The sequence below is a fragment of the Aquila chrysaetos genome, chromosome 1 (genome assembly GCF_900496995.4).
Source record: "Aquila chrysaetos chrysaetos chromosome 1, bAquChr1.4, whole genome shotgun sequence".
Taxonomy (NCBI): Eukaryota; Metazoa; Chordata; class Aves; order Accipitriformes; family Accipitridae; genus Aquila; species Aquila chrysaetos.
Genome location: NC_044004.1, coordinates 83416459 through 83440990, shown reverse-complemented (window position 1 = coordinate 83440990; position 24532 = coordinate 83416459). Strand labels below are relative to the sequence as shown.

General features: G+C 45.7%; 1 protein-coding gene across 13 annotated transcripts in view; it reads right to left on the bottom strand.

Annotated features, from left to right (window-relative positions):
* Positions 1-24532, bottom strand: part of SLC4A4 (solute carrier family 4 member 4) — a 237912-nt gene that overhangs the window by 79387 nt on the left and 133993 nt on the right. For 8 of the 13 annotated variants that reach the window (XM_030015345.2, XM_030015170.2, XM_030015257.2 and 5 more), the window contains 4 exons: positions 15677-15812; positions 9690-9850; positions 6822-7001; positions 450-545 (listed from right to left, as the gene is read on the bottom strand). In XM_030015345.2, the coding sequence (XP_029871205.1) occupies positions 450-545; positions 6822-7001; positions 9690-9850; positions 15677-15812 (573 nt within the window). The remainder of the gene's footprint in view (positions 1-449; positions 546-6821; positions 7002-9689; positions 9851-15676; positions 15813-24532) is intronic. The other 5 variants (XM_030015103.2, XM_030015510.2, XM_030015432.2 and 2 more) reach the window with 3 other exon arrangements.

The following is a 24532-nucleotide window of genomic DNA, read 5'->3' as shown; positions in this document are numbered from 1 at the left end:
TAGCTGCGTGATAAAGGGAGCCTATTTTTGCATGTTACATATACGGAAATTAAAAGTATTTAAGCTCGTTGCGTTTACAATACCGCACTGGTGGCGAAATTCATGAAGCCCTTTTAACAGCCGAAGGATACTTCAATAGATGAAAGAAACGCCACTAGAAGGCTGAGGAGGGAGACCACCGCCTGAAGGGGAGCGCAGGCTGACCTACCTGTTTCATCCCAGACGAAGGAAAAAAAGCAAACCGGAGTGAAACAAAGAGCAGCGGGAGAGCATCAGTGGAGGCTAACGTGGACAGCCAGAGCAGCAGCCATTCCACAAGGAACGCGTTTGCGGCCATCCCGCTGTTAACGCAGCGGGGAGCGTCAGGAGACCGGCTGGCGCGAGTGACCCCGTTCCTCTTGCTCTCATCTCCCCCAGCCCACCCGCCCTTACCCCCGCCCGTGACTTACTGAGCCATCCCACGCTGGGGCTGCGCCGCACTTGCATTTCATCGTCCAGCGTGCGGGTTGCGAGGCAGGGCACGGAGCTCTCGAGGGGGCTGCGTGCTTGTACGGTGCAAGCAGGAGACAGTAGCAGCGGCAAAGAGGAGGAAGAGAGCAAAGTTGAGAAGTCAAAGAGAAAAAATAAATTAAAAAAAAAAAAAAAAACAAACCAAAAAACACGCAAGAAAGAAACGCTCAAGCAATTGCACAAGCAAGCCGGGTAGGAGACAGAGTGTTTGAACAGTCGCAGTTACACGCAAGTGCACCTTTCGGTATAGTTCGGCGACCGAAGTGGTAAGCCCGCTCACTTGGAGCACGACATCTCCTCCGTAGCTCCACCTTTCAGTGTTCAGTTGGCAGGTCTGGAGCCAGTTTTCCGTCCCTGGTGTTTAAAATTCAGGCATCTTAGAAGCGGATTTCAAGCACCTGAGTAAGGCAGCTGCAGTGCCCGTTGTGCTCAGCAGTCCCGAGCCGCGGTGCGGTCAGTGAGGATGGCAGACACACAGCGCTTTTGAAAAAAAATCAGGTTACCTCCCTGTAGGAGCCACCTTTGAGCATCCTGACCACGTACCGCACCCAGGCACGCCAATTCGGGCTTGGAAACGTGCACCGTAGTCTGCAACGCTGCAAGTAATGCAAACAGCTAAATACGTCGGTGGGGTTTTTCCAAGCATTCCTTGAAAAATATCTCTTTTCTGACTCAAACTTCTCTCCTCCTGTGCTGGTATTATTCGGCTGACGCCATCATTCAACTCTCTAAAGGGACTGAGGATGCAGTTTGTATGAAAAACACTTAACTGAATAAAGCCGGACTCTAACATAGAATAAAACCTTTAGAGGAGAAAAGTTTTCATCTGTTGCTAGCTATCCTTCTCTCAATGCATCAGCCAACGCATTGCAGACAGCCTAAGCGTTATTTATTTTAACTCAACTGTTTCCAAATTACGCTGTCAGCACAGCGAAAATAAGTAATGTTTGTGAGGTGTTTGGGCAGCGCAGACACCACTCGCATGGCGATGGGTAGCATGCCATTATTTACGGCGGTTAAACACTCATGCTTAAACACGTCACAGTTTTCTACAGCCTCTGCCAGCTTCGTTTTAGTACAATTCGATCACTTCTCTTCCACGCTTTTGCCAAAGGCTCTCGCAGGTGTTAAATTATACAAAATGCTGGCAGGCGGGAAGCTTTTGAACAAAAACGTCAAAAGTGCATAGCAAATGTCACCACCGAAGCACTGATACACATCGATTAGACAGTCCTCAGGCACCTGCACAAGGAACGGTGACCACGATTCTCATTTTATACAGTGGCAAACCCACGGCAGACCTGCGTTACAACCCAGAGGTGTGCCAGCTGGGCAAGGACTGCTGGAGAGCTGCTAGCGTATACACGTTATTTATTGCAGGGCTTCACGTCAAGTGCTGCACCCTGTGCCAGGAAAGGACACAAAGAACTCTTAGAAAAGCCAGACAACAAAACAAGACACACAAAAAACCTGTCAAAAAACCCTGCAGGAGGTTCAATTGAAATGTAAAATCGAAATGTCCTTGTCGAACACTTCATACAGCTCAACATTCTACCAATAAAGGAAACGAAAAGGGCGGTGTCTTTGTAAGGTAACTGTGAGTAATCACTCCGTACAGCTTTGTCTGCTCGGCTTTTTGATAATCATCTTTTTCCTGCTGAATGGACAGCAAAGGAGTGTTTTGATTGATCCTCCTCCATCCGATGTCACACAAGCAACTACCGTCTTTTGCCCAATTTCTTTCCCAAGAGCAGAAGGATTTCTGAGAAAACATCCTCCCACAAGGATGATCCAAATATCAATCTTTATGACGCAGCAAAGAATAAAAGGCACGCAAGCGCACACCTTTGCCGCCGAAACGTTCCGTGCTTCTGCCGATCTGATTGCTACCGAGTCTTATCTTCAAAAAGAGCAGTGAAATGAAAGAAGGGGGCGGCGGATGACTGTGCTACCAGGGACCACAGAGCCGCAGTCATCCCTGGTGAGGTTTGCCAAGGCAGAGGGAGCTGCCGGAGACGCTCAGGGATCGGTCACGGCGGTTGCGGGGGCGGGAGGTCAGTCACCGTTGCTTAGGCTGCCGAATTTCTGCATGCATTTTGCGTAACTGCACAGGGCTCAGTCATCCCAGAAGGTGGAAATAAGAACGCGGCGATAGCCACAGACTGGGGTGCTTTATAGAGAAATTCCCAACAACGCACAACGGAGTGAAAATGCACTCCTTTTCACAGGTGAAGCCTTAGCAACTTCTGCTCATTTACCTTTTTCCCTGCTTTATGCAAAAAGAGTATCTTAGGACACATCCAGAAGTTTTAATTACGATTAGACATAATCCCAGAACAGGAGTTTATACAAGCTTATCATGAAGCTAAGGAAGGCACAGAAAATTTTAGAGCCCCTAAGATTTCGTTATTTAAGCGCCCTGAAATAACTGAGATAGAGGCACCTCAATACCTTTGAGAACCATGGCCCAGGGTATATTTCCAGATTTCAGATATAACAAATGCCCTTGAAGAAATCTGTCATAATTTAAATTGGGTTTTAAGCCTAACTGCCCTGAAAAAAAACCAAGAAGGAAAAATCATGGGCAGAATCCATGCTAATGACATTATGCTAAAGTGTTTCCTAAATAAATGCTTTTGAAAGTAATTTAATACCATTAGGTACCTATCAAAATCATAGGTTCCAAATCAATTGTGATTGCCCAGTAAGAGCCAGTAAGTTGCACAGTATTTTTACACATAACCTACAGCAGGGTCTGGTTCAGCTTCAGCCGAGATCGTTTCATTAACAACCCTTAACGAACACACAGTAACTGTGCCCATTAAATGTGCAGGGGTGCTTTGTAATTTACATCCAGGTGTTTTATGGGGAAGCTAGAGTTGAGAAGTTCCCCCTTTTAACAGTGGCCGTGAGCGTCAGTCGAGCAGAGAGCCAAGCTGCTTCCCAAATATACCAGCCCCTAAACCTATTGTGCAGAGGGGAGAAGCAAGCGATGCACAGAGGGGCTGCCGTTCTCAGGAACCCGGCGGCAGCATCAATATTGGATGAAAGTTTCACTGACGCTGAAATGAAAGGTAGACACTGAAAGGAAATACCTACCTGGAAAGAAACGCTAGGGAAATTTATGAGCGCTTGGGGCTGATGGCACTTTCATTATTGTGATTAGCCATGTCGAGAGACAGCTGCGCTCCTGTTGGCCTCATTAAAGTTGAATTTGTCTAAAGGACAAATTCTACCTTTAGAAGCACATGAGAGGCACTCACTGAATTCCAGGGAGCGTGGTATAACTCGATCAAATACATTCTGGAGTTACTTTTTCATTAAAGTCTAAATAATAAATAACAGTAACAACTATTCATGAAGTATTTCCCTTTGTATGTAAGTCTCTCCCCCCCCTGAAGTCTCAAAGCACTTGAGCTGTCAGGGAACATAATGCATCATATATTCTCATAACACATGCACATCCCAGGTGGGGAAACAGAGGCAAAACAACATGAAAGGAGTGGCTGAAGGTCAGCCAGCGGGCTAAGCAGAGCCGGGAAAGAATTTCTTGACAATCAGTCCAACTAAGACAGGACCTACACAGACCCTTCGAACAAGAAAAAAAAAAAAAGAAAGAAAAACGAAGTCACCTAGGATCTGAGCAAAGGATGCCCGTAGCCATGAAAAACAAGAAGGGGCTGGAGTGAGAACTTAGACCAACGCCCTTTGTCAGCATCACCCTTCCCAGGATAAGCATGCTATTATTTTCTCTTTAACCAGTCCTGAAAGTCTAGCTCCGTACAGCGAAGAGACAGGGCTTACCGTCCAAGGTATATAGTTAAATAATATACTGAGCGTGATTTACCTTCAAACCCCCTAAGTAAGTTTTAATTTGCCTTTAACACCCTGAGGTTTTGATGGCTCCTCAAGGAATGACTTTAACTGCGGAAAGGAAGAATTCGACATTCACCAGCTGCTGAAAAAAAGAGGAAGCCATTACAAGCATACGGTGCAGTAAAAATAGATGCGACAGAGAGGTGGCAGGTGGATGCACACTGTAAACAGCCCATTTTAACCCCTTCAGTCGAGACTTTTGTTGTGTCCGAAGGAGGCACTAAGCATAGCGATGCCATACAGTCAATCCTAAAGGTTTCTTTACATTTCTACACTTTAGGAACTCACCGAGACAGGTACTCGGAATAAAACACTAAACCTGATTACTTGTTCAACTGTAACATCAGAAAAAAGCCTATCATTGCCCAAACGCAGAGGCACTCCCAACAGTCAGGAGTCTACCGGCTCGTCTCCCACGCAATATGAGCGCGGTTAGGTCTGAGTGTGGAATCACGAGCGTGCCTGGAAACACCTCTCCGTGTCACCACAACCCTGGGTGCCGCAGTGCCTACCTGCGGGAAAGGGGTTTGGGGCTGCACAAGGTGACTGAAGCACCCGAGCGACATGTGCTAAAGGCACGTCTGTCGTATGTTTTGCCTCCCATACAGCATGGCTACCGTCCAGGACCCTTCTCCTCCTCAAAGCAAACCTCTTCAAATCTTTTTGAAGGTCCAGAAAGTGTAGTAGTCATGGGGGTGGTAACTGGTATCTACAGATACCGCCGCAAATAATGCTTAAGCATTTTACCTGCAGCAGCCGCTTCCTCCGTTTAACAGAAAGCAGATGCCTCCTGTACAAACAGTGGGGAGGAAGGACACAACGGAAAGCCCCAGAGCGTGTGCTGGAAAGAACGTCATTTCATAATCCCAACTGAAAACAAACACGAGCGGCTCGCTGGGTGCCCAGTCCTGACCCGACTGAGGCATCCTCCCAGGATCTGAAGTGCCGGGCTGATTCAAGGGCAAAAAACTGAGGCACCTACAAATTTCATACCTGAGGCTAATGGGAAACGAGCAGGGGGGCTTGAGGAGCAACGGTTACCCAATTAGCAAGGTCTCTGCTCAAGGCTTGTGGGAATTTGCAGGCCAAAAGCAAAGCTTGGCGATGCCCAGAAGCACCTTTCCCCTCCCTGGGGATATCTCTGGAAGAGGCTCCCCTATCTTTAGCATGTACCAACCACTTGATCTGGCCACGCTGAGCTCCTTCCCCAGAACTGGAATTTCTTTACAGTGCTCTCCAAAGCACAGTCCCTCTCTTTGCTCCATTGGACTCCTGCAGGGATATTCACCAAAAAGCTGCACACCCAGGACGCTCCCGTGATTCATGTTATTGCGCCTTTCTGTTATTCGCTTAATCGCTGCATTATTAAGGCACTGGTACATGACAAGGTGCATCGTCAAGAGCAATAAATATTCTTCACATGCACATACACACCTGTTGCAAAAGCAAAGGATGATAAAAAGTAGGAAATATTAATGAAGTATGACAATAGGTTAGGGAGAAATGTTAAGGTGAGTTTTAGAAGCAGAACACAGAAAGCTAAGAGGCCTTAAATGTAGCAAGAAGAAAATAATTTCTTCGCTGGCTTTCATTTCTGGGTATTTTAAAATGGCAACTTTTCGACAAATTCCCAGACTGCAACAGGAGGCAGTTGACAGAGCTCCAAGACATGACAATAGGCTTTCTCTTTTTTGATTAGCGCTAGTAAGAAGACTGCAGATCTCAATGTATGGGTAAGTACAGAGTCGCTGCCAAGGCCTCTATAGCTGTCTGCATCCACGCGCACACACGCATTCACAGACACCGCTATACACATGGCACTATCTACTATGCCATTTTTAGAGAGAAAGCAACATATTCACAACATACGCCACAAAACAATTTTAGGATGAATAAAGCAAGATGGAAATCAGCTTTACCCACACTGGACAATGATTGTATGGCAATAAAATGCAAGCTAGGCGTTACTATATACGTAATTTCTGATTACGAGTGCCATCGACACCATCTGTTACAGAAATCGAACGCGCATCAAAGCTTCGTCTCTGCCCAAACGTTTCAGATCATTGGCCTTTTAGGTTCAGGCACGGTTGGAGTTTTTTGTAAATCTCTCTTTCCTGCCGTCGTTCCTACATCATCTCCTACAGGCCAGCTGCAAGAGCATCTCTCTGCCTTTCCCTGTGCCTCCTGCACCCTGCTGCCCGCCTGCCACCTCCCCTCCTCTCCCACTCAGTCCAGTGAAGATACGGTTAGAGCGATGTGCCACGGCCAAAGCAGCCTTCAGAGCCCACCACTGATGTGCCATCAGCATGGGTCTCGCTACACTAATCATGGGTTAGAAAAGCATCGTCAAGGCAACGCAGTTAGTTTTCGGCGGGCAAGTTTGGTGGGTTGCTTTAAAAGGGAAGGCTATAGCCAGTTAGCCTCTGCATTACCATTATCGGGGTTGGTAAACATCCTACTTGCACTGGAGACGGTCTTTCCAATGTCAGCCAGAGAGCGCAGGTTGGATTTCTTGGTCTGGTGCCGGTGCTTCCTGAGCAGCGTGTAGGTCACTTTGTCCTTCAGTTCCGATTTCAAAAGCCCCGTCTCGATCTGATTGTCAACGATCATTTCTGTCGCACGCAAAGAAAGGGGTGAGGGAGATGACAATTAATCACAAAGCACAAAACTCAGCTGCGTCAAGGGAGAGCAGGGGGAGAGAGAAGGATCATCTTCACCCTACCTTTTCCCATCTCAAAACCACCACCGGATTTCACCATTTTATTTTCAATGGGAATCTCTGTTAGACATTTCTTTTGAAATGGAACATAAGCACTTCCATCCAGCAAACCCCATCAGCCACCGACATGTACCTACTGCACCGAGACTCCCTTCTGTTGTTTTCGTACACGCCACTGGAGCCTATTTCAGATTCACTGTACCCAGGATAAGATGGTTCTTAGTTCAGAAAGGGAATCTGCTCTGACCCTGTATTTTTGTGAAGAAGCTGCAACTACACTGCAAGTTCCAGTATGCTCCCAAACATAACATGGTAAAACTTCCATCAGATTCAACAAGGCCTGAGTTCACCTCGCAGGCCCCCAGTAAAACCTAATCTAACAACAGGAAAAAGTCCTGGAGATGAGTAACTAATTAAATCACTCGCTCTCAGAACTGAAGTAAAATGACGGCAACTACAAAAGGCAGAACTTGCTCCAATTGTCACAGGATGTGTTATGCGGCTTTGCTTTTAACTGAATCAGCAGGAAAAAAGGCTCCCAGCCCACTGCAAAGACTTCTCACTTTCCATCAAATCTCTCCTTTCTGCTCCCCTATCCCAGAGGAGAAAGAAAAAAAAACAGTAGCCAGATTTATTAAGAATCTCTATTGTGCGTTAAATCTCACATTAAGTTGTTCCCTTGATTATTTCAGTTAACGTGCTGTCCCCCAAGGGAAAGTGGCAGCTCTTATTTGTCTACCGGTAACTTTTATTTGTGCTAATAATAAAAGTTGTGGGAAAGGGGAGGCAGAACATGCATCACATTTGCTAACTCAGTGAGTCAGAAAGTCATCCTCTGTATGCTGCCCCAAAAATTAATGCCTCTTCAAATCACTAGGGCAAAAAGCCTAGTTCTTCCACCCAAACTCAGAAAGGGCTGATTATATATATATGAATGTAGGTATGGTTACACAAAAAGTTTAGCAAAAGGTTTATTTTTGTAAAGTAAGCTTTTGTTGTTCCTATTTTTTGTTAGTGATTTTTGGAATACTTCCTTCAGAACAACATGTCTGTCTTCATCAAGTTTATCCTTCTCCATCTGGCAAGTATTTCTTCCCTTCCATGTTTCTGCTATAACTCAAATCAACAAAGAGAGCTCCCTGAGTTTTTCTTTCCTGTGCGTCACTACTAGACACCAACCAAGTGATCATGATTAAATAATTCTGGAAACCACGTCTGCAGGCTTCTTGGACATCCCTATCTATCTGATTAAGGACCTGGACCAGGAAAAATACCCCACTCAGGACAGTGGTACAGCAAGAGCAGCCACTGATTTGTAATTTAATCTCCCAGGAATTTGATTTAATTTGGGTGTTGAAGAAGGATATTGAAGGTGACATCTTGAAGCAACTTCAAAAAGAAATTTAATGTTTGAGGGTTAAAGTTGCGGACCACTGACATCAGCGGCTATCTTCCGAAGCACGCTCAGCTTCAGCATAAAACTTTGGATGTTTTCGGTGGTGTTTTTTTAAACTTTGCAAAGCTGTGCATTTGGATGCACAGACACTAAAATAAAGGAGGATAAACGCCACCATAAGCACCTACAAAACAGCTCAAAACTCTGTAGATAACATCAGAGGCAGCTTTTGTAATTCCAAGTCCTACAAACTAGTGCAACACCTGATATCTGATCATTTCATGCCAGGACAATTTTCAGCCTGCTTCCTGAGATTATAATTCAAAGCACTGAGTTCTGTGGGGCTTTTATTTCATTTTGCTCTTCTACACCTCTTCACATAATGGCTTCTAAACTCAGTGTTTTGGCTCAGTGTACCTCCACTGGATGGCTCGCTTCAAAAATTTATTTTTGTAAGCCTTCTCACACGTCATCGGGAACACGGTATAGCTCTCAGCAATGTCACGGAGTGTCATCCCAGGCCACAGCTATTTTGACTGCAAGAACCACTGCCGTCCTGTTCAGCAGAGCGAAGCATCAGCTGGTACTGTGGCTGCTCTTCACTCTCCTTTGCCGGAGGGGAGCAGTCCATCCTCAGCAGAGCCTCACCTGCCTTCGGTGGCCCGCCCCGGGACCTCATCCGAAAGCAGCCTGCGGTCCGACCGCGCGGGCCAAAAACTGCAGTCGTTCTGCCCAAAGCGGTACTTGCCGGGTATCTCTGTCCCGAGAGAGCTGGCCTTTTACACGCTACGGTTCTGGTAGTGAACGTAAATTAAGTGAGTGTATGCTATTCCTTTCACACACACGTAGCGATATCTTAGGATATAACTGAGGATATGTACTTCAGGATCCAAATGGTTCTACGTAATCACCAAAAAACAGTTCAGGGTAAGCACTAATTATCCCTGACGTCAGTTCTTTTACTCTTCTTCCCATATTGAGAAGAACTCCTTTCCTTTATCTGTTATCCTTTCTGCATGTACTTTCTAGTTTTCCCTGTTATTCCTTGGAGGATTATTTCTTTATTTTACTCATTTACTGAAAAAGCAGTGCTTTTTCATTAAAACCATCGGTGAAACCACGATCGGGGTTAATAAAAGTTTGTAGGGAAGAGCTGAGGGGAAGAGCCAAGGCAGCTTTACTTACCCACCACCTGCGGGAGAGAAGAAGCCTCCATATCCAGCATTATCGAGCCTTTCTCTATACACGTCCTTAACTCAAACAAGCTGTGCAGGGACAAGGTGGCCACGTGAGGTTTGCTCCATCGCTCCCCACCTTGTTCGACCTTCTCCTCAAACTTGATCCACCTACGAGAGGGCAGAGCAACGAGACCGTGTGAAAGCTGTCGGCTCCTCGCGGACGCCCGCCTCTGAAAGAAGCGAGACAGCTGAAGCGTCGCGGCATACCGACAAGTTCGAGCGCACGCGTTTTCCCACGCGCCTCCGAGGCCGCGAATCCGTGATCAAGTTGCAAAGGCTTAATGAATTGGCATGTGTCAGCAGAGCGGTGATAATGCTCTGCCTGCTTGTAAGCTATTGCAAACGAGAGGTAAAACGTGTTATCTTTGATAGCTTTCACCAAGACTTAAACTAACGCCCTTTAGCTGGTGTTTGGTCCAGGCCAAGAGTACGGAGGCAGCTTCAGCGACTTGGACGAGACCCGGTCATCCCCTCCCCAGTTTGCCCACCCAGTCCCTAACCCGACGCCGCATCAAACCAACCACAACAGCTCGACCGCCGCTTCGCCAGACCCAATGGAGAGAAAGTCAGGTAACTACATTCACCCTGAAATAATCTCAAGGGAGAAGGGCTGAGCACCACAGCTCCACAAAAAGGATGGGTTGGGGCAGGAGATAAAATCAGCATTTCTGGAAATAAGGTGACTTGTATTCGAGTATTCAAATCCAGACAATAAAACCCGAAAACTTCAGCCACTGCCAAAACTCAGCAGCACCGAATAATCCTGCCCCATGCCCACAGGCTGGCATGAGCGGAGGAGAGGAGCACATCCCAACCAAATCGGAAGATGTTCTTAGCAGAACAAGTGAGGCACCAAAGGAAAAGACACAAATTCAGCGGCTCGCTCTCTCCCTCCGCTCTCCAGCCGTTGTTTAATGATTCAACAAAGTAGGTCTGAAAAAAACCCCAAAAAGCTCATCTCTAGTTGAAGATTAGAGCAAAGGTTAAAACCCGTTCTGTCCAGAACACCCTTTACAGCCTAAACCCGCGTCCCAACAGCAGGCGAGCAGGTCTCGCCCCCCCCAAGGGGTGGGCTGCAGCCCACCTCCACCTCCAGGCTGGACCCTGCCCTTGGCTCCGCGGCCCCCAGCCAGGGCTCTGCTCGGGTGGGCAGCCCGGGACGGAGCGGACGGCTGCTCCTGCGGGGCCGGAGGAGGAGATTTCACCTGGCTCGTACCTTCGCTGCGCCAGGAAAAGGAAAAAAAAAAAAACGCCACGGGCCTTTTTTCCTTTACTGCAGCACCCAGCGAGGGGTTTGGTAGAAGCTCGGAGTGCAGGAAAAGGAAGGTGTTTTAAGAACGTCTAACTGCAAAGCACAAGTGCTTTTTAGTCCTGTCTTGAGATGCTATTTTAATGTATGTGGAAAATGAAAATTCCAGTGACTAATATAAGGGGATTATTAAGACAAAAAACACACACGTAAAGGTAAGGAAGCTCATAAATTGGTTCAAAAGAATATTACTTTAAGACAAAAAACACACACGTAAAGGTAAGGAAGCTCATAAATTGGTTCAAAAGAATATTACTAACACCAAGAGAAATAATATTTAATCCTGAAAAATGTATTACTTGAGGATTAATCAATTATGCTTTTCAATTGCAATAATCTCTTCTTGAGACTTTTTTCTTTTAAAGCTGCTTTTTAACTCAAGCTAAAAGACCGAGTTTGATCTCAAATTAATAAGGTTTAGTTCACAAAATCTAGGTACTTCTTAGGACACCTACGGGACACGGGCAGCTGCAAAGCTGTGAATTTCAAAGGCTGTATGTTATGTGTGACTGAGATGCAGTTTACCCTGCAACAGCATAAAGGCTGCAAATTACAAAGCGTTTGTCTTGTCAGTGAAAGCGTATTATTCATGGCTATCAATATTTGCTATCTGTTTACTTTTCTCACTACAATCCACAATACAAATACAATAAAACAAATATTAACTTGCAAACCTGTTTGAACTATCACCTGCTGTCTTCAGCGCGGTCCCTAAAATAACTCTTTTCCTAGGGAGGGGTCATACCCCTCCATTTCAATGGGAATTCGTTGTCAGCGAGCTGCCTTCCAAACACCCTGAAGCAGCTTTAGACACTTGGTTCTTAAGTCCCCTCCGAAGCCCTGGTGCGCACCAGCTCCTACGCAAACCAACGTTAGTACTCAGTAAAGCAAAGCTAGCCACGTGGCTTTCCATACATTTAACAAATGCCTGGTTCTTTATGCTGGTATTTTTTTTTTTTACAAAACCTGCTTCTGCAGAACAGCTTGCTCGCAACTAGAAAGTTGCATGGGCAGCTGCCGAACACAGGAAAAAATTGCCGGACTTCCAGGGTGGAGGTGAGTGGAGAGGGCAAGAGAGACAGCCGCAGGGTTAATGCTTTCTATCGCGTGAATATAGAATTGTACAGCTCTCAACAGAGCTTCCCGAGTGTTGAAAGCAGTGCTGCCTGCAGCCTAGCTGCAACATACTGTTTCAGGGCAAAAGATTATCTCCACTGTTAGTTGAGAAAACAAACAATCAAATTACCTTCCTCATCTCCATTCCGCTCTGTTCGTGACATCTGCATATTCTTCCTGTCTGCCAGCTGTACTTCACTTGCAACAGCTAGTAAACATTCCTGTGACCACATTAGAGAAGCAGCAAGGTATGACATATAACGCCCACGTTCTGTTATGCCTCTTGGGCCCTGGAAACTACGCTGACGGCTCCAGCGAGGCTCTCCTGGCACCGGGGACTTCTGAATTCAGGTAACTATCAGCATCGTCGCTCCAAAGGGCTGACACTTATGAGAAGTATCTGCCACGAGCGCACTTGGTTGCCTCCAGAATTACACCCTGCACTTCAAACGCGTGTCTGGGAGCCGACGGTATAGTCAGTGTACGAATACTGTGAAGACAGGTAGTATCTCTGCTAACCAAAATGCAGGAGCCATCTTTTTTTGGGTTTTAGAGCTTCAGAAAGGATTGCGTAAAAGGCATGTTAAGATTACAATGTGTAAAAGGGTGAAGGATATAAATGTACTGCCTGACAGAGCTTATATACTAAAAAAACACCCTAATAGAAGATTAAAAAAAACCTATCCACCATCCCACAGTCCTTTCCTTCCTTTTCTCTGTAATCCCATGACCTTTCTACCATCTCCCTGCCTTGTAGAATGACAATCCCCACACTGTGGTGGACACATCTTGGTCCCCAAATGTACGGTACTGAGCCTCAAAATAAGACTGGTGGCCTCCAGATGCTTCAGGTCTTTTCCTTCTCCTAGTTCGCTCTGTCTCCTGTAACTACCGCTGAAATGCAAACGTTCACAGCTTAGTGCAAGAACTTGTCCATCCGCACCACGTAAATCCATTACGAGCGCCAACAAAATGAACAAGGAGCACCCAGTGACCCAAATCTTCAGGTTACCTTTTAACAGCAATAAACCTTCCCTTTTACTGCTCTATTTCTAATGCATTTACAGGGCTTTGCTGTGAAACCCGGCGTACACTAAGGACGTTTTTCCAAAACGGCCCAACACCGTGACGTGCTAACAGGCAATGGGACCGTGCAAAGGAGTATGACATCCTCAAGCCCCGGTCACGGGCTGATCTTGCCTACTGTCAGAAACGTCACCATGTACAGGGGGACAACTATAGCCCATTTATACCGGGGTTGCAACGCAGACAGCTGAACTCATATGAATCAAGATGGGCAACTAAAGGTCCTCTTCTGAAAACATCTTTTAATCGGTAGCTTTAAGGTTCCTGCCAGAAATTTTCCGTGACATGTACCAGTTATTTTTCTATTGACCAGAACGGCTCTGGAAGGGACGGTACTATTTGCTAAACCCTTTTAACACAAACACTTGCCTGATGGCTTCCGCGCTCTTTCAAGTCTTCGACCAAAGAGCTGCAGCGTGCTGCAGAGCTGGCAGCTCCTCTGCCCGCCCAAGCACAGAGCTAGCCAGCTCCAGCTGCTCTGTCCCGCGGTGGGAGCCGCTCCGTACCTTACAGCAGGCTTTGTTGTGCAAGATTAAGTCATTTCAGGAAGATACCGAAAAATCCTGAACAATCATACGCTATGCGAGATCGCTATCAACAAAATAGCATGCGAGTCAGGAGGTCGGGCCACATTTAGGAATTACACGGTGCCTCAACAGGGTGCTTAAGGCATGTAACCTATACGTGTATCCTTAAAGAGAGAGATTCATATATACAGCTCCACCTAGCACTTCTACCAACGATGTGTGAAAACACATAAAACCAGAAATCATTTGCCAGAGAAGACGACAGCCTCCCTTTTTTCCTGCAGGCATATCCCACAGTAAGGTCCCTTCAACGTAAGAGCGGAAGGCTCCGGACAAACATCCCTCAAGAAACAGCAGTGCTTTGTGATCTGTCATGCAGGACACGGGGCGTCTTTGTTCTGGTGGCTGACATTTGTGGACTTAAGGAAAACAGAGCTTCACGATATTCATACTATAAAGGAGAGGCTGAAGAGACTGCTCGATAAGAAACAACCACACTAAGGTCTGAATCGTGAAAAAGCTTTAACAAATTGTCATTAAAACCCCTGCCCAAAGACCTATGCCTGGACAGAGGAAAGCATAATTTGCTGTAAAAAGCAGAGGTAGGCGGTAGAGATGACAAAATGCAAGTACTGAACCGATGATAAGAGGAAAGAAAAGCAATAAAGGGAGAAAAGGGTGACCACCAAAGTAAGAAGTTAAAGAGTAAAAGGTGAAAAGTCTTTAAACAGGCTCTCCAAGTGACCAAGAAGTAAAAATAAAGATAAGGGGGTAAAGGGGTAGGTGGTGGAGCGGTTCATTAAATCGCAGGTAAAGAAGATTAAGGTAACCAAACAACACGGGCTAACTACGAGCACAGTAGGTGCCCTTTAAGACTGGAAGGTGGGGAAAGAGCTTAGCCCAGCCACAATAAAGGAAAACGAAAAGCCCCAAGTTAAGCAAGGGGGATTGGGAATAGGGAAGGTAGAGCCCCGGACTGCTCTCCGGCTGGGTGAGCACCTCTTTCTAGTGGGACGTTTCAGGCCTTCACAGCAACCAGACTGCAATTAGGGGTTTACCTTTCAAGGCAAACCCAAGAAAAATATTTTTACTGTATAAGAAAAATTAAAACTTTATAAGGCCAGAGGCTAAACAGCAGCCTTTAGATCACGAGTCCAATCCAATGGCTCTTTTGGTGGTGTTCAGAAATAAACTATATGTAACTTTTGTCAACCAGATCAAAAAAACATGCCAGTTTCTTGGCATGTTTTTTTGACCACGGTTTTGGCACGGTTTTTTGACCAAACCAACAGCAGCATCAAAGAAACAGGCAGAGAACCTAACCAAGAAACTCAGAGAGGGCAACCCAATCCAGCATTTAACACACACCTTGAATAATTTCCTCAAAACAAAAAACCTTTAGATTTTTTTGCCTATTTAAATAAAATTTCATCAGTAACTCGGTAGGAGAGGGACCCAGCCAAAATTTCCCAACTTGTGGTGTGCAGTGGGGTCAGGCTCAAATCTACTTTTGGGCATCAGAATAGAAGTAGTTTTGACAAACCTGCAGAAGCTTTATTCAGGCACCGATTTCTGACAACTCTGGCCAAGACACTGTCATTCTTTGCAAAGCACTGATACGCCCATACGTCTGCTGGCTCTCCGTAGGCAAACTATTCAAAAAAATCTGGCACTCTCTTTCTTTCTAGTTTTTGTTTTAAAGGAATACTTCAACAAATCCTCAAATTCTCTCATTTATCAAAGAAAGGTAATTTGAACTATACAGGCTCCTTTCTGTGGATTCCCCAAGCCATCCTGTAGCACAGATATTACCCCAATTGAACGTTAAAAAGGGATTTCCCACGGGGGTCCAGTGCAGCTGCCCTTCCCTTTGGGGGTAAAGGAGAACCAACTCACCTCGCAGTCTCCTTCCATTCCATCTCTTGTCCATCGACGGCCAGAAGCTCATCCAGCTCTGTGAAGAGCTGCGGGGGTGCCGGGCTGTCATCTTCCTCTCCGAGGATGAAGCGGATGCGTTCAGCAGCGGGGGAGACTGCAGAGGTGAAAATACTACGGTTAACGGCCTGAGAGATGACCAGGGACGTGCGGCTCCTCTCCTTCCCCTTCTCCCCAAAGCCATTCAGCTGTTTCTCCAGGCTGTCTTTTCCATTTGACATCCTAGTCGCTGCGGACGGAGGGGCGTGAGCGAGGGTACGTCTATCTCCCTCTCTCCCCTTCCTTGCCTCTCACTTAACTTCTTGAAAGTTCAAGCTGGGAGTAAAGTTCAGGAAAACTTGCCTCTTCCTACAGTCCTTAACTATGTTACAGCAATTTGCAGCCCTTGTAAAAAAAGCGCTATCAAGCTCAAAACCAATATGCTCTATGGTGCGTGCCCAAGGACCTTTCGTACTCTGATCAGCTGAGATCCTTCGCCCCCTTTTTTATATGACGTAAAACCAGTTTCAGCCAAACTATTTTGGGGCTTGCTGTGACAGCATCCCATGGCTGGCTTTGCCCTCCCTGCCACCAAGGCTGGGGCTCCCATTGGCCTGCAAGGCAGGCTGTAACCTCCCCAGACCTACTGCTGGAAAACACAGGAATATTTAACAGAAAGATTGTCTCATCTATACATGAAGAATGCGACCCAATGCATTTAGTCAGGCACCAATGCACTGAAAAAAAACATTGGGAAAAGACTGCCCATTTAGGTAAAAGAAACTACGTTCAACACATGCTCTCTTGATAGTGCAAGCAAAGTTCATTTGCATTATTAGCTCAAGAAAAATTGGCAGCAACCCCTTCCCGATAGAGAAACAGACGCAATTCAAAATTAAAACCCGAGAACATCGCTGTCCACATCCCAAGACCTAAGGGCATCCCCCAAAGGCAACTGGAGCTCATGCCACAAGAGTCACCTTGCTGGAGGACTTCTTGGGATCTACAGTTTTTCCCTGATCACATCACCTTAAAACGAAGGTGTGATCGTGTAAAATTTTAAGACAGACATCCCTTCTGCTGAATGTTTATTAGCATTAGAGTTAAACAGCAGACTATGAACTTTGAACGGTTCTGCTAAAAACTCCTTTCTTTTCAAAAGATCAGCTGTCTGTCTGTTGCAAAATAATTAATTACACCAGGTGTCCAATCACCATTGATTTTTCCAGGGTAAACAAAGTCTCAATTTGTAATGTGAAAAAAGGAACCAGTAGGAGACGTGCCCTTTCCTCCCCTCCCCCACCTCTTTTTTTTTAATGAACCGTTCGTAGCTTTCTTCTTAAATTACTCAGAAAAAGTTGATGCAAATTAATTTCTTCATCAGTTAGGGTGATGACGCTTTCATGATATAAACTTGATTTCTATCAAAAGTATATTTGCAGTCATAAACGCCCTTGCCATTCCCTGGGCATCCAAGCACGTTGCCCCGCACCAGCTCTGCAGCTCAGGCGGGAGGGATAAGAACGCAGCGAGCCACGCGTCTGGAAACCCCTGCAGCGCTCAGGCCAGGACGGTATCGAGAATACAGGCTCTTGGGCACCCTACCACCTACCGCTCTTTTGGCTTTGGATGTTTACAGAGGAGCCACGTGTTCCTTCTCTAACATCCCAACCCAGCACCAGAGAAGGCAACCTCTGAAGAGGTCTTCGGAGTCCTGCACGTCCTGCTGAATGGGCTGGAAATATTTCCTTCTCTCACTTAAGCGGGAGCAGGGACATTTACACGCTCCTCCTTTCTCCTTTCACAAAGTCCTCAGCAGCATTGCCTTTCATCACAGAAACGCAATCCCATTAAGAAAATCTACAGAAGCCCTGACCGTCCCTTCGTACGGAGCGTAACAGCCCAGCCTCCCTACCTGCCAGCTAGGTAGCGTCTCACCGCTCCTTTCCCAAGCTCATCATTTCAAGGGTGCCGTTCCAAAATCACAGTTAACCACGACTGTCTCAGAACCTGTCCTTCAGCAGCCTTCCGACACAGGCCAGCCGGTCTGTGCCTCTGCCGCTACATCACGTAAGCCACGCGTCTCTCATCCTTCAGTAAAATTCCCATACTGGCTACGCAAAGGCTTTTGCGTTTCCCATCAGTCCTTCCTTTGAGAAAATCCATCGCCTCCCACAAAAACAAAAGCTTTCCTTTGATACGCTCCTAACAGGAGGGAAAAATATTGCTGAGCTGAATTTACAGACATTTAGTTATAGAAAAATACACATTAACCCTCTTGGCAATAAGCACTTTTATATAACCACTAGTTTCTACAGAATTTATCTTTCTTCTCAGATATACTTCTCAGAATCTGTGAGGTGCATAATGAGTATTTGATTATTTGACTCGGATGAAACAGATGCACTTCACAGAACAGTTCCAAAATATATCTGCAAACACGTAACTTTATGCATGAAAATTGTCCTTGCAATTATAAAAGCTATTTGGACTAAAAATCTGCATCTAAAACACATCTGAAACAACCATTAGTATAAATAATTAAGATTATCCTATTCTAAAAATGCAATTAGGCGTAACACTTGAGCTCATCTTTATACAGTCAGCCCCAATCAACCACTGGTGCCAGAAGCTTGTGCTGAAACCAATGCACGCGAGCATCAGGACACAGGGTTCAATTTCTCACCCATGCTTCAGGGCAGAGATCTCTCACTAGGTGTACATAGGAAAAAATACCTATTCAAATAAAGGCCAAAGATTCAGCTAAGGCCTTTAAATACAGAGAATTAAAAGATGATGCCTGGCCAAAAGAACACAAACCAGCTTATTGCGTGAGCCCGCAGACTTCCACGATCTACTTCCTCATCTTCCCTTAACTGGTTTGAATTTTGCTGAAGACCACCACCGTTGAGCCATTGCCGCTCTCAGTCATTTGATGGTTTCACAGCGGTGGAAAGGGCCTGGGGAACTTAAGCTGGACGACTACAGCTCATGGCTGATGGTGTCTGGACTCTGCTGTCATCCTCCAGATGAAGAGCAAGACCTGCTGGCAGAGTACCCGCAACATGCGTGTTCCATCACCTTCCCTCTCAATCTGCACTAATGGCTGTCAATACACCTTTATATTGTGAACAGAATTTAAATAGCACAGCTAGAAAAGCAATAAAATCAATTTACATCCTATCGCTTCAAAAAGCGACGTGGAGCACGGCAAGCAGTTGCTGCACGGAGGAGCCTGTAAGAGAAGTGACTGCTGAAGGCATCGGCTGCAGCCGATGGGAAAATTATCTCTTTTCAGTCATTTTGACGTGGTTTTATTACAGTGAAGTGTTACCCTGATACTCGATCCCATAACACGATAACTCCACAACCACCCACAACATTTTGCTCACTGAACTGCATCACGAGAGGAACTACAGAAGTGCTCCCACCAAACCTGGACGTGCATCACACGACACCCCTTCTTTCTTTTCTGCTTTCTTTTGTTTTTTGCTAATTTCCTATTAGCTGCATTTAGCACAGATGATAAGGTTCAAAATCCAATTAAGGAATTTGCTGGGTCACAGGTCTCCTATGGCTTGCTTTACCACATGTTCTTTATTGCGATTTTCTAGGTTAATGGGCCGTTTATGGGTTGTTTATGTGCTCTCTTTAGCAAGGAGAACATATTTTCATCTTAATCTCCGGAGCGAACACTGTGTGCTCAGCGCGGGGCGGACAGCCGAGTATCAGGCTTAAGACTTGGAGAGCAATTAACCTGGGGGCTGAACTCTGCAGACCTCCCCCTGCCCGACCTTTGAGCACCAACCCCGCCAGCCTGCCCCAGCCTTGACCATCACCTTCGCTTCTACCTCACCCGTCCAGTTTAGGAGCTGCTGGAACCAGCACCATTCACGACAGGGTCGGCTGCCACCGCTGCTAAGTCTTTTTAATGTTATTTTCCTTGCTGTCTCATTCAAGAAACAACCTGATGATCAACAGACATATGTAGCAGATAAAATGCTAATCCATGGATTTAGATGGCTAGGATTATATTTTCTCCTGAATGGGAGAGGAATTAAGGTATTAATTGCAGATGGTAAAATGCTCCAATGGAACATTTAATCAGAGAAATTGCCATCCGTAAGCGACACCTCTTACCTCCCCCTCTTCCCTTTCCTGTTCTTGTGTTCAGTCACAAGCGGTCCATGAGGCGGCTTATAAAATCCATCACTTGCAGAACCGAATGAACACATCAGCGGTTTCTCCGAGTTCAGTTCAGGCCAATTACGAGTACAATTTATACCCTCGGGTTCCCAAAGGCAAAATCAATCTCCATCAACAGAGAGAAATCTCAGGGAGCTCAGAAATAGAGAGAGACACATTCTAGCACGACAACCTCAAATCAGCCGCGGCTGAACTTCCCAGCCCGACAATCAGTCCCACTCCTGCCATCGCCGGCTCCGGTGGGGAGCCCTCCCTCGCTGCCCGGCGCGATGGAAGAGCAGGCGCAGTGCCTGCGGTGCTCCCTGCCACGCACAGAAATGCCGGGGGGCTTCGCGGTATCGGCGAGTATCCTAAAGTCACCTCCTGCTTCAGGGTCAAGTTACGAGTGCCTCGCTTGTCGTGGGTGGAAGACGGTTACAGCCCGGCTCTCCCGGTGTACGATGCTGCCTTGGCATGGGGGGACGACGACTCATTTGTGTTGGCGTACAGGTAAAACAGCCTCTTCTCCAATCGACCAACACCGTTTTCCTCCTGTTTTTTCAGCTTGCTCTTACCAATGACGCTTCTAAATACCCGTGGGACCTGCACCTCAGTCAACTGTTTCCTCCATTAAAGGCCAAAGAGACCGTCGAATGTGAAGTTCTCCGTTACTTGGAAGTACATCGGCAGCTACAAAAATCCCCAAGAGACCTGGTGTAAATCCTTCCTCAAAGCCAGCAGTAACATTATCAAGGAAGGCTATTTGTCAAACGTGCTTTCCAAATACGCTTATTAAAATAGGACATGATTATACTCCCGTTAATTTCCAGGGTTGCCCTCACTTAGCCAAAACTCGGTTCAAATCCATCTGAAGTCAGAGCGAGCTTGTTAAGTGAAACACCTGTGCAGGCACTTTTATCAAATTTAAAGTCATTCTCTTTCCAGTTTAGCTGAATTCACTTCCAAAATTAATCCATTACCCAAAGCAATTTTAATTGTGTGTTAATGTCGATACAAGACCTTATGCAGTTTAATCATTTCCCTTAAGATTTATACCTTTGATCAATTGCCATCCATTTTCCTGACCCTTCTTGCATAGACAAGCCCCAGATTTCGAGTGTTTTTAAATGTAATTAAAGGCCCTATGTGGGGTAAGTTTCTGCTAAGGATAACTGATGACAAAACCCCATGCTCCAGTCAGCATTACCAATGAGAGCAGCAAACCAGGCAGTTTTACTCTTCTAATTCCCGTGATAGCAACAACCCCTTCTCTATCTAGGCTTCAGGGCTTGCAGATCACAAACAGTGAAACACAAGCACAGAACTCTGCAGACTACAGACAGCGCAAAACTGCTCCGAAGGACAGAAGACTAGAAAAAAACATTGCAGCTCACTTGAATTTTGATTCTCCCTTCGTACAGTTTCCAGCTGCGGGGCAGACTGTGGACACTTATTATCTCCCCTTGATCCCCTTTCACAACAGGGATGTCATCAGAAGCAGCAGTAACCTGGGCCAGCGCTGATTACACATCGCTGATAAGACCAGAAAATTCACGCTATCTTGATTTGGCAGTGAGATTCTTGCTCTGCATCTACCCAGCTTGATTAATATAGGCAAGAGCTAGTTCAGTTACTCAGTTTCGCAAAAACTGCGGAGAAAAGCTTCTTGATCAATACCAGGGTATGATCTGAGTGAGAATGCGAGATGAGACTTAAAAGCACCATCTAAAAGCAAGCAGGGAAGGCTTTTATGGCTCACAGTTTTACCAGCTTCCTTGAAAGACTAACCCAAATGGAATGACACCTAAAACCAGGAGTCACTAAAAATCATCATCTTGGACATCTTCACTGGTTCATGTACGGCATCTGACACACCAAGCCAAGGCCACAGGGTAAGGCAAAGGATGCGCTCTCAGTTTACGAGCAATACTGTTCAGTATTTCTGGAGCACTGCTCCCGTCAGGGCACGGTGCATAGCCTCTTTGCGCTACTCTTGCACCTTTATAGGTAAGAACTGTTATTCCCATTACAGAAGAGATAACGATCAAATTAGGTAATACCGATTTCTGCAGAACAACCCAGGTGAGAACCGATTTCCTGATTTCCCCAAGTGCTCTATCAAGTGACAGCATCCTTCACCGCCACTGTAGAAGTCAACTGCACGAAGATTTGCGCGTGACATCTGCTTCACAGAGATGCTTGCGCCCGAAAACGTTGCTCGGTGACCTCACATGGGGCCTTTCACAGGGTATCGCAGAACCCACCTCTGGACAATCAACTCTCCGGCTAATCACTCTAAGCACACATGAGGGTTTCTTTTTTTCTTATTTCGTTTCTCTTCTTAGAGAGAAAAACGGTTACTTTTTGAGCCTGCGCGCGGTGCTGGCTGGTTGTAAGGCTGATTAGACTTGTCCGCAGGCAGGGCTTGGCAGCCTGCAGGGAACACTCACCGCGCTACCCAGATCTCATCCTGGGCCATTTCTTTCACGACTATGGGGTGCAAAAGCAGAGAATGCTATTCAAGCTGCTTGATCCATCTTGAAGCAAATATCCCCCATCCCTTGATCGTGACCCTTTCCAGCACATAATGAATAGCATTGACTGCCTCTTGAATAATCCATTTTTTTGCTGGACTATTGTACTGCATGATTGTACACGTTCTACTGTAAGCTCCTCTGCAGCATGTGGCATATATTAAGCCTTTGATCTGCAAAAAATCTTCAGTATTAGACAAATGCTTACTAATAACATATTCTCTCAAGCGCCAGAAGAATGGCAGCTTTTACGTAACGATTTGCTGAGCATTCTCAGCTTGCTTTGTCTTCAGTGCTGTTGAGATCACCTACAAAAGTTTTGTCTACAGATATTTTATTGAAACATTCCTTGGAGATACAGGAACAGAAAAAAGACCCTTCCAACAATGTCTCAGACCAACTCATCTATAGCAGACAGCTCACGTGGACAAGGTGTGCTATGTGGACAATCGGTCTGGCAACCTTTTAAACAAAACCAGCATCGTCTAATGAAAAAGTCAGTCAGCCTTAACATAAAAGGCACTGCCTAAAAAAGAAGAAAGACTGCTAATTCCAACCACACGGTTATGATAGAGAGACCGTTGCACGCTATACCTCAAGTCTAATTATGAACTCTTCCCAACATTGCTGCACTCGAGAGAGACTGTCAATACCCATCTTCAAAAATTGTCTTTTTTTTTCAGCTGCAGACAGTGACAATACTATCTACATAACACGACAGGAGCAGAGGCAGCTGCATATTCCAAATGAAATGCATTATTGATAGCCTCCCACAGATACACAATTAGCAAGTTGAGCCAGAATATTTAATATATTAACAATGCGAGTCTCTGCCTGCTCAAATCAGTGCAAGGCTCCACTGATTTCAAGGGTGCAGAATCCGGTGTACGTGGACCACGCAATTCTCCGTGGGTATGCTGTAGCTAGATGCTAATCAGCAGCGACTAGCTTCCAAACTGCTAGAAAAACAGGACATTTCTCTTTATCACTTTTTAAAAATTTTCTAGATTCACTGAGTACCATTTTTAATTACATCAAAGGCAGTGATGCCTCCGACACCTATTTTTACTAAACAACTAGCCCGTGCTTCTGTACCATAGCCTTTTATATGCCCTGGCACGAGATGAACTACGTAACAAGCAATTCATTACAAAATCTGGTTATCAACAGTATTTTTTGACTAGTCCTGGAGGTCAGCCATCTTACTTCAAGTTGTGTGAAACTGCTACAGCAGCACATTTTTAAGGAGCTATTACTGAGCAGTTGCCAAAAAGACTTTAATAAAGAAAAAACAGCATCTAGAGAAAGCCTGGCTTCTGGGCTTTGTAACATTTCCCACTGTCACACAGATATGGGATGCTGTCTGGCATCACACCTCCTTTGGACCTGAATAACAGCCGAGTCTCCAGTTAAACCATTTAGCAGCACAGTGGCTGCCATATAACAAAGTTCAAAAATTGCTCCCTAATTCTCAGTGGCTTTCTTTTTCTTTAGCTTTTCTCTGTTTTCCTTTTTAAAACAGTATGGCTTTCACAGTCTCTTGCAGAGATGTGTGCTGTTTACCTCTCTGGAATCCTGCTGAGGTCCTATTCCAGCATCTTAAACATCTTGATCACATTAGTGACCATGCACAACTCCCCCTGTACTTCCACCGGCATCAACAGCCCAACGTGGGCACAAAGCAACTGCTCAACATAAGCTAGCACAAGAGAAGATTCCTGTTCCTTTGGTGAGCAAAAAAAGATATCATTTTCTTTTCCAAGACTGTAACGTGGCTCCTTCAAAGACAATTGTAAAGCTGTTTTGATGTATTGCAGTTCCTGAATAAGTGTTGTCGTTTCCTTCCATCAGCTACAAGCCCTCCTGCCAAACCATTAATTCAGTTTACTGCTGATCATTTACCTGCGTCCCCTTTTTTAGGCAACGGTGAGAGTACAGCGACATTTTTAAGGACACAGCTATAACAACTATGGGCTCTTTTTCTAAATTTAAGCTTCCATGCAGCGACAAGAAGAAACTTCCCTTCCCTCTGTGTGCTTTAAAACCAGCCCTCCGGGTGGAATAGACAATTTTATGCCTATTAAGCTCTTCTCACAAGCAGGGTTTCATCATTGCCTAT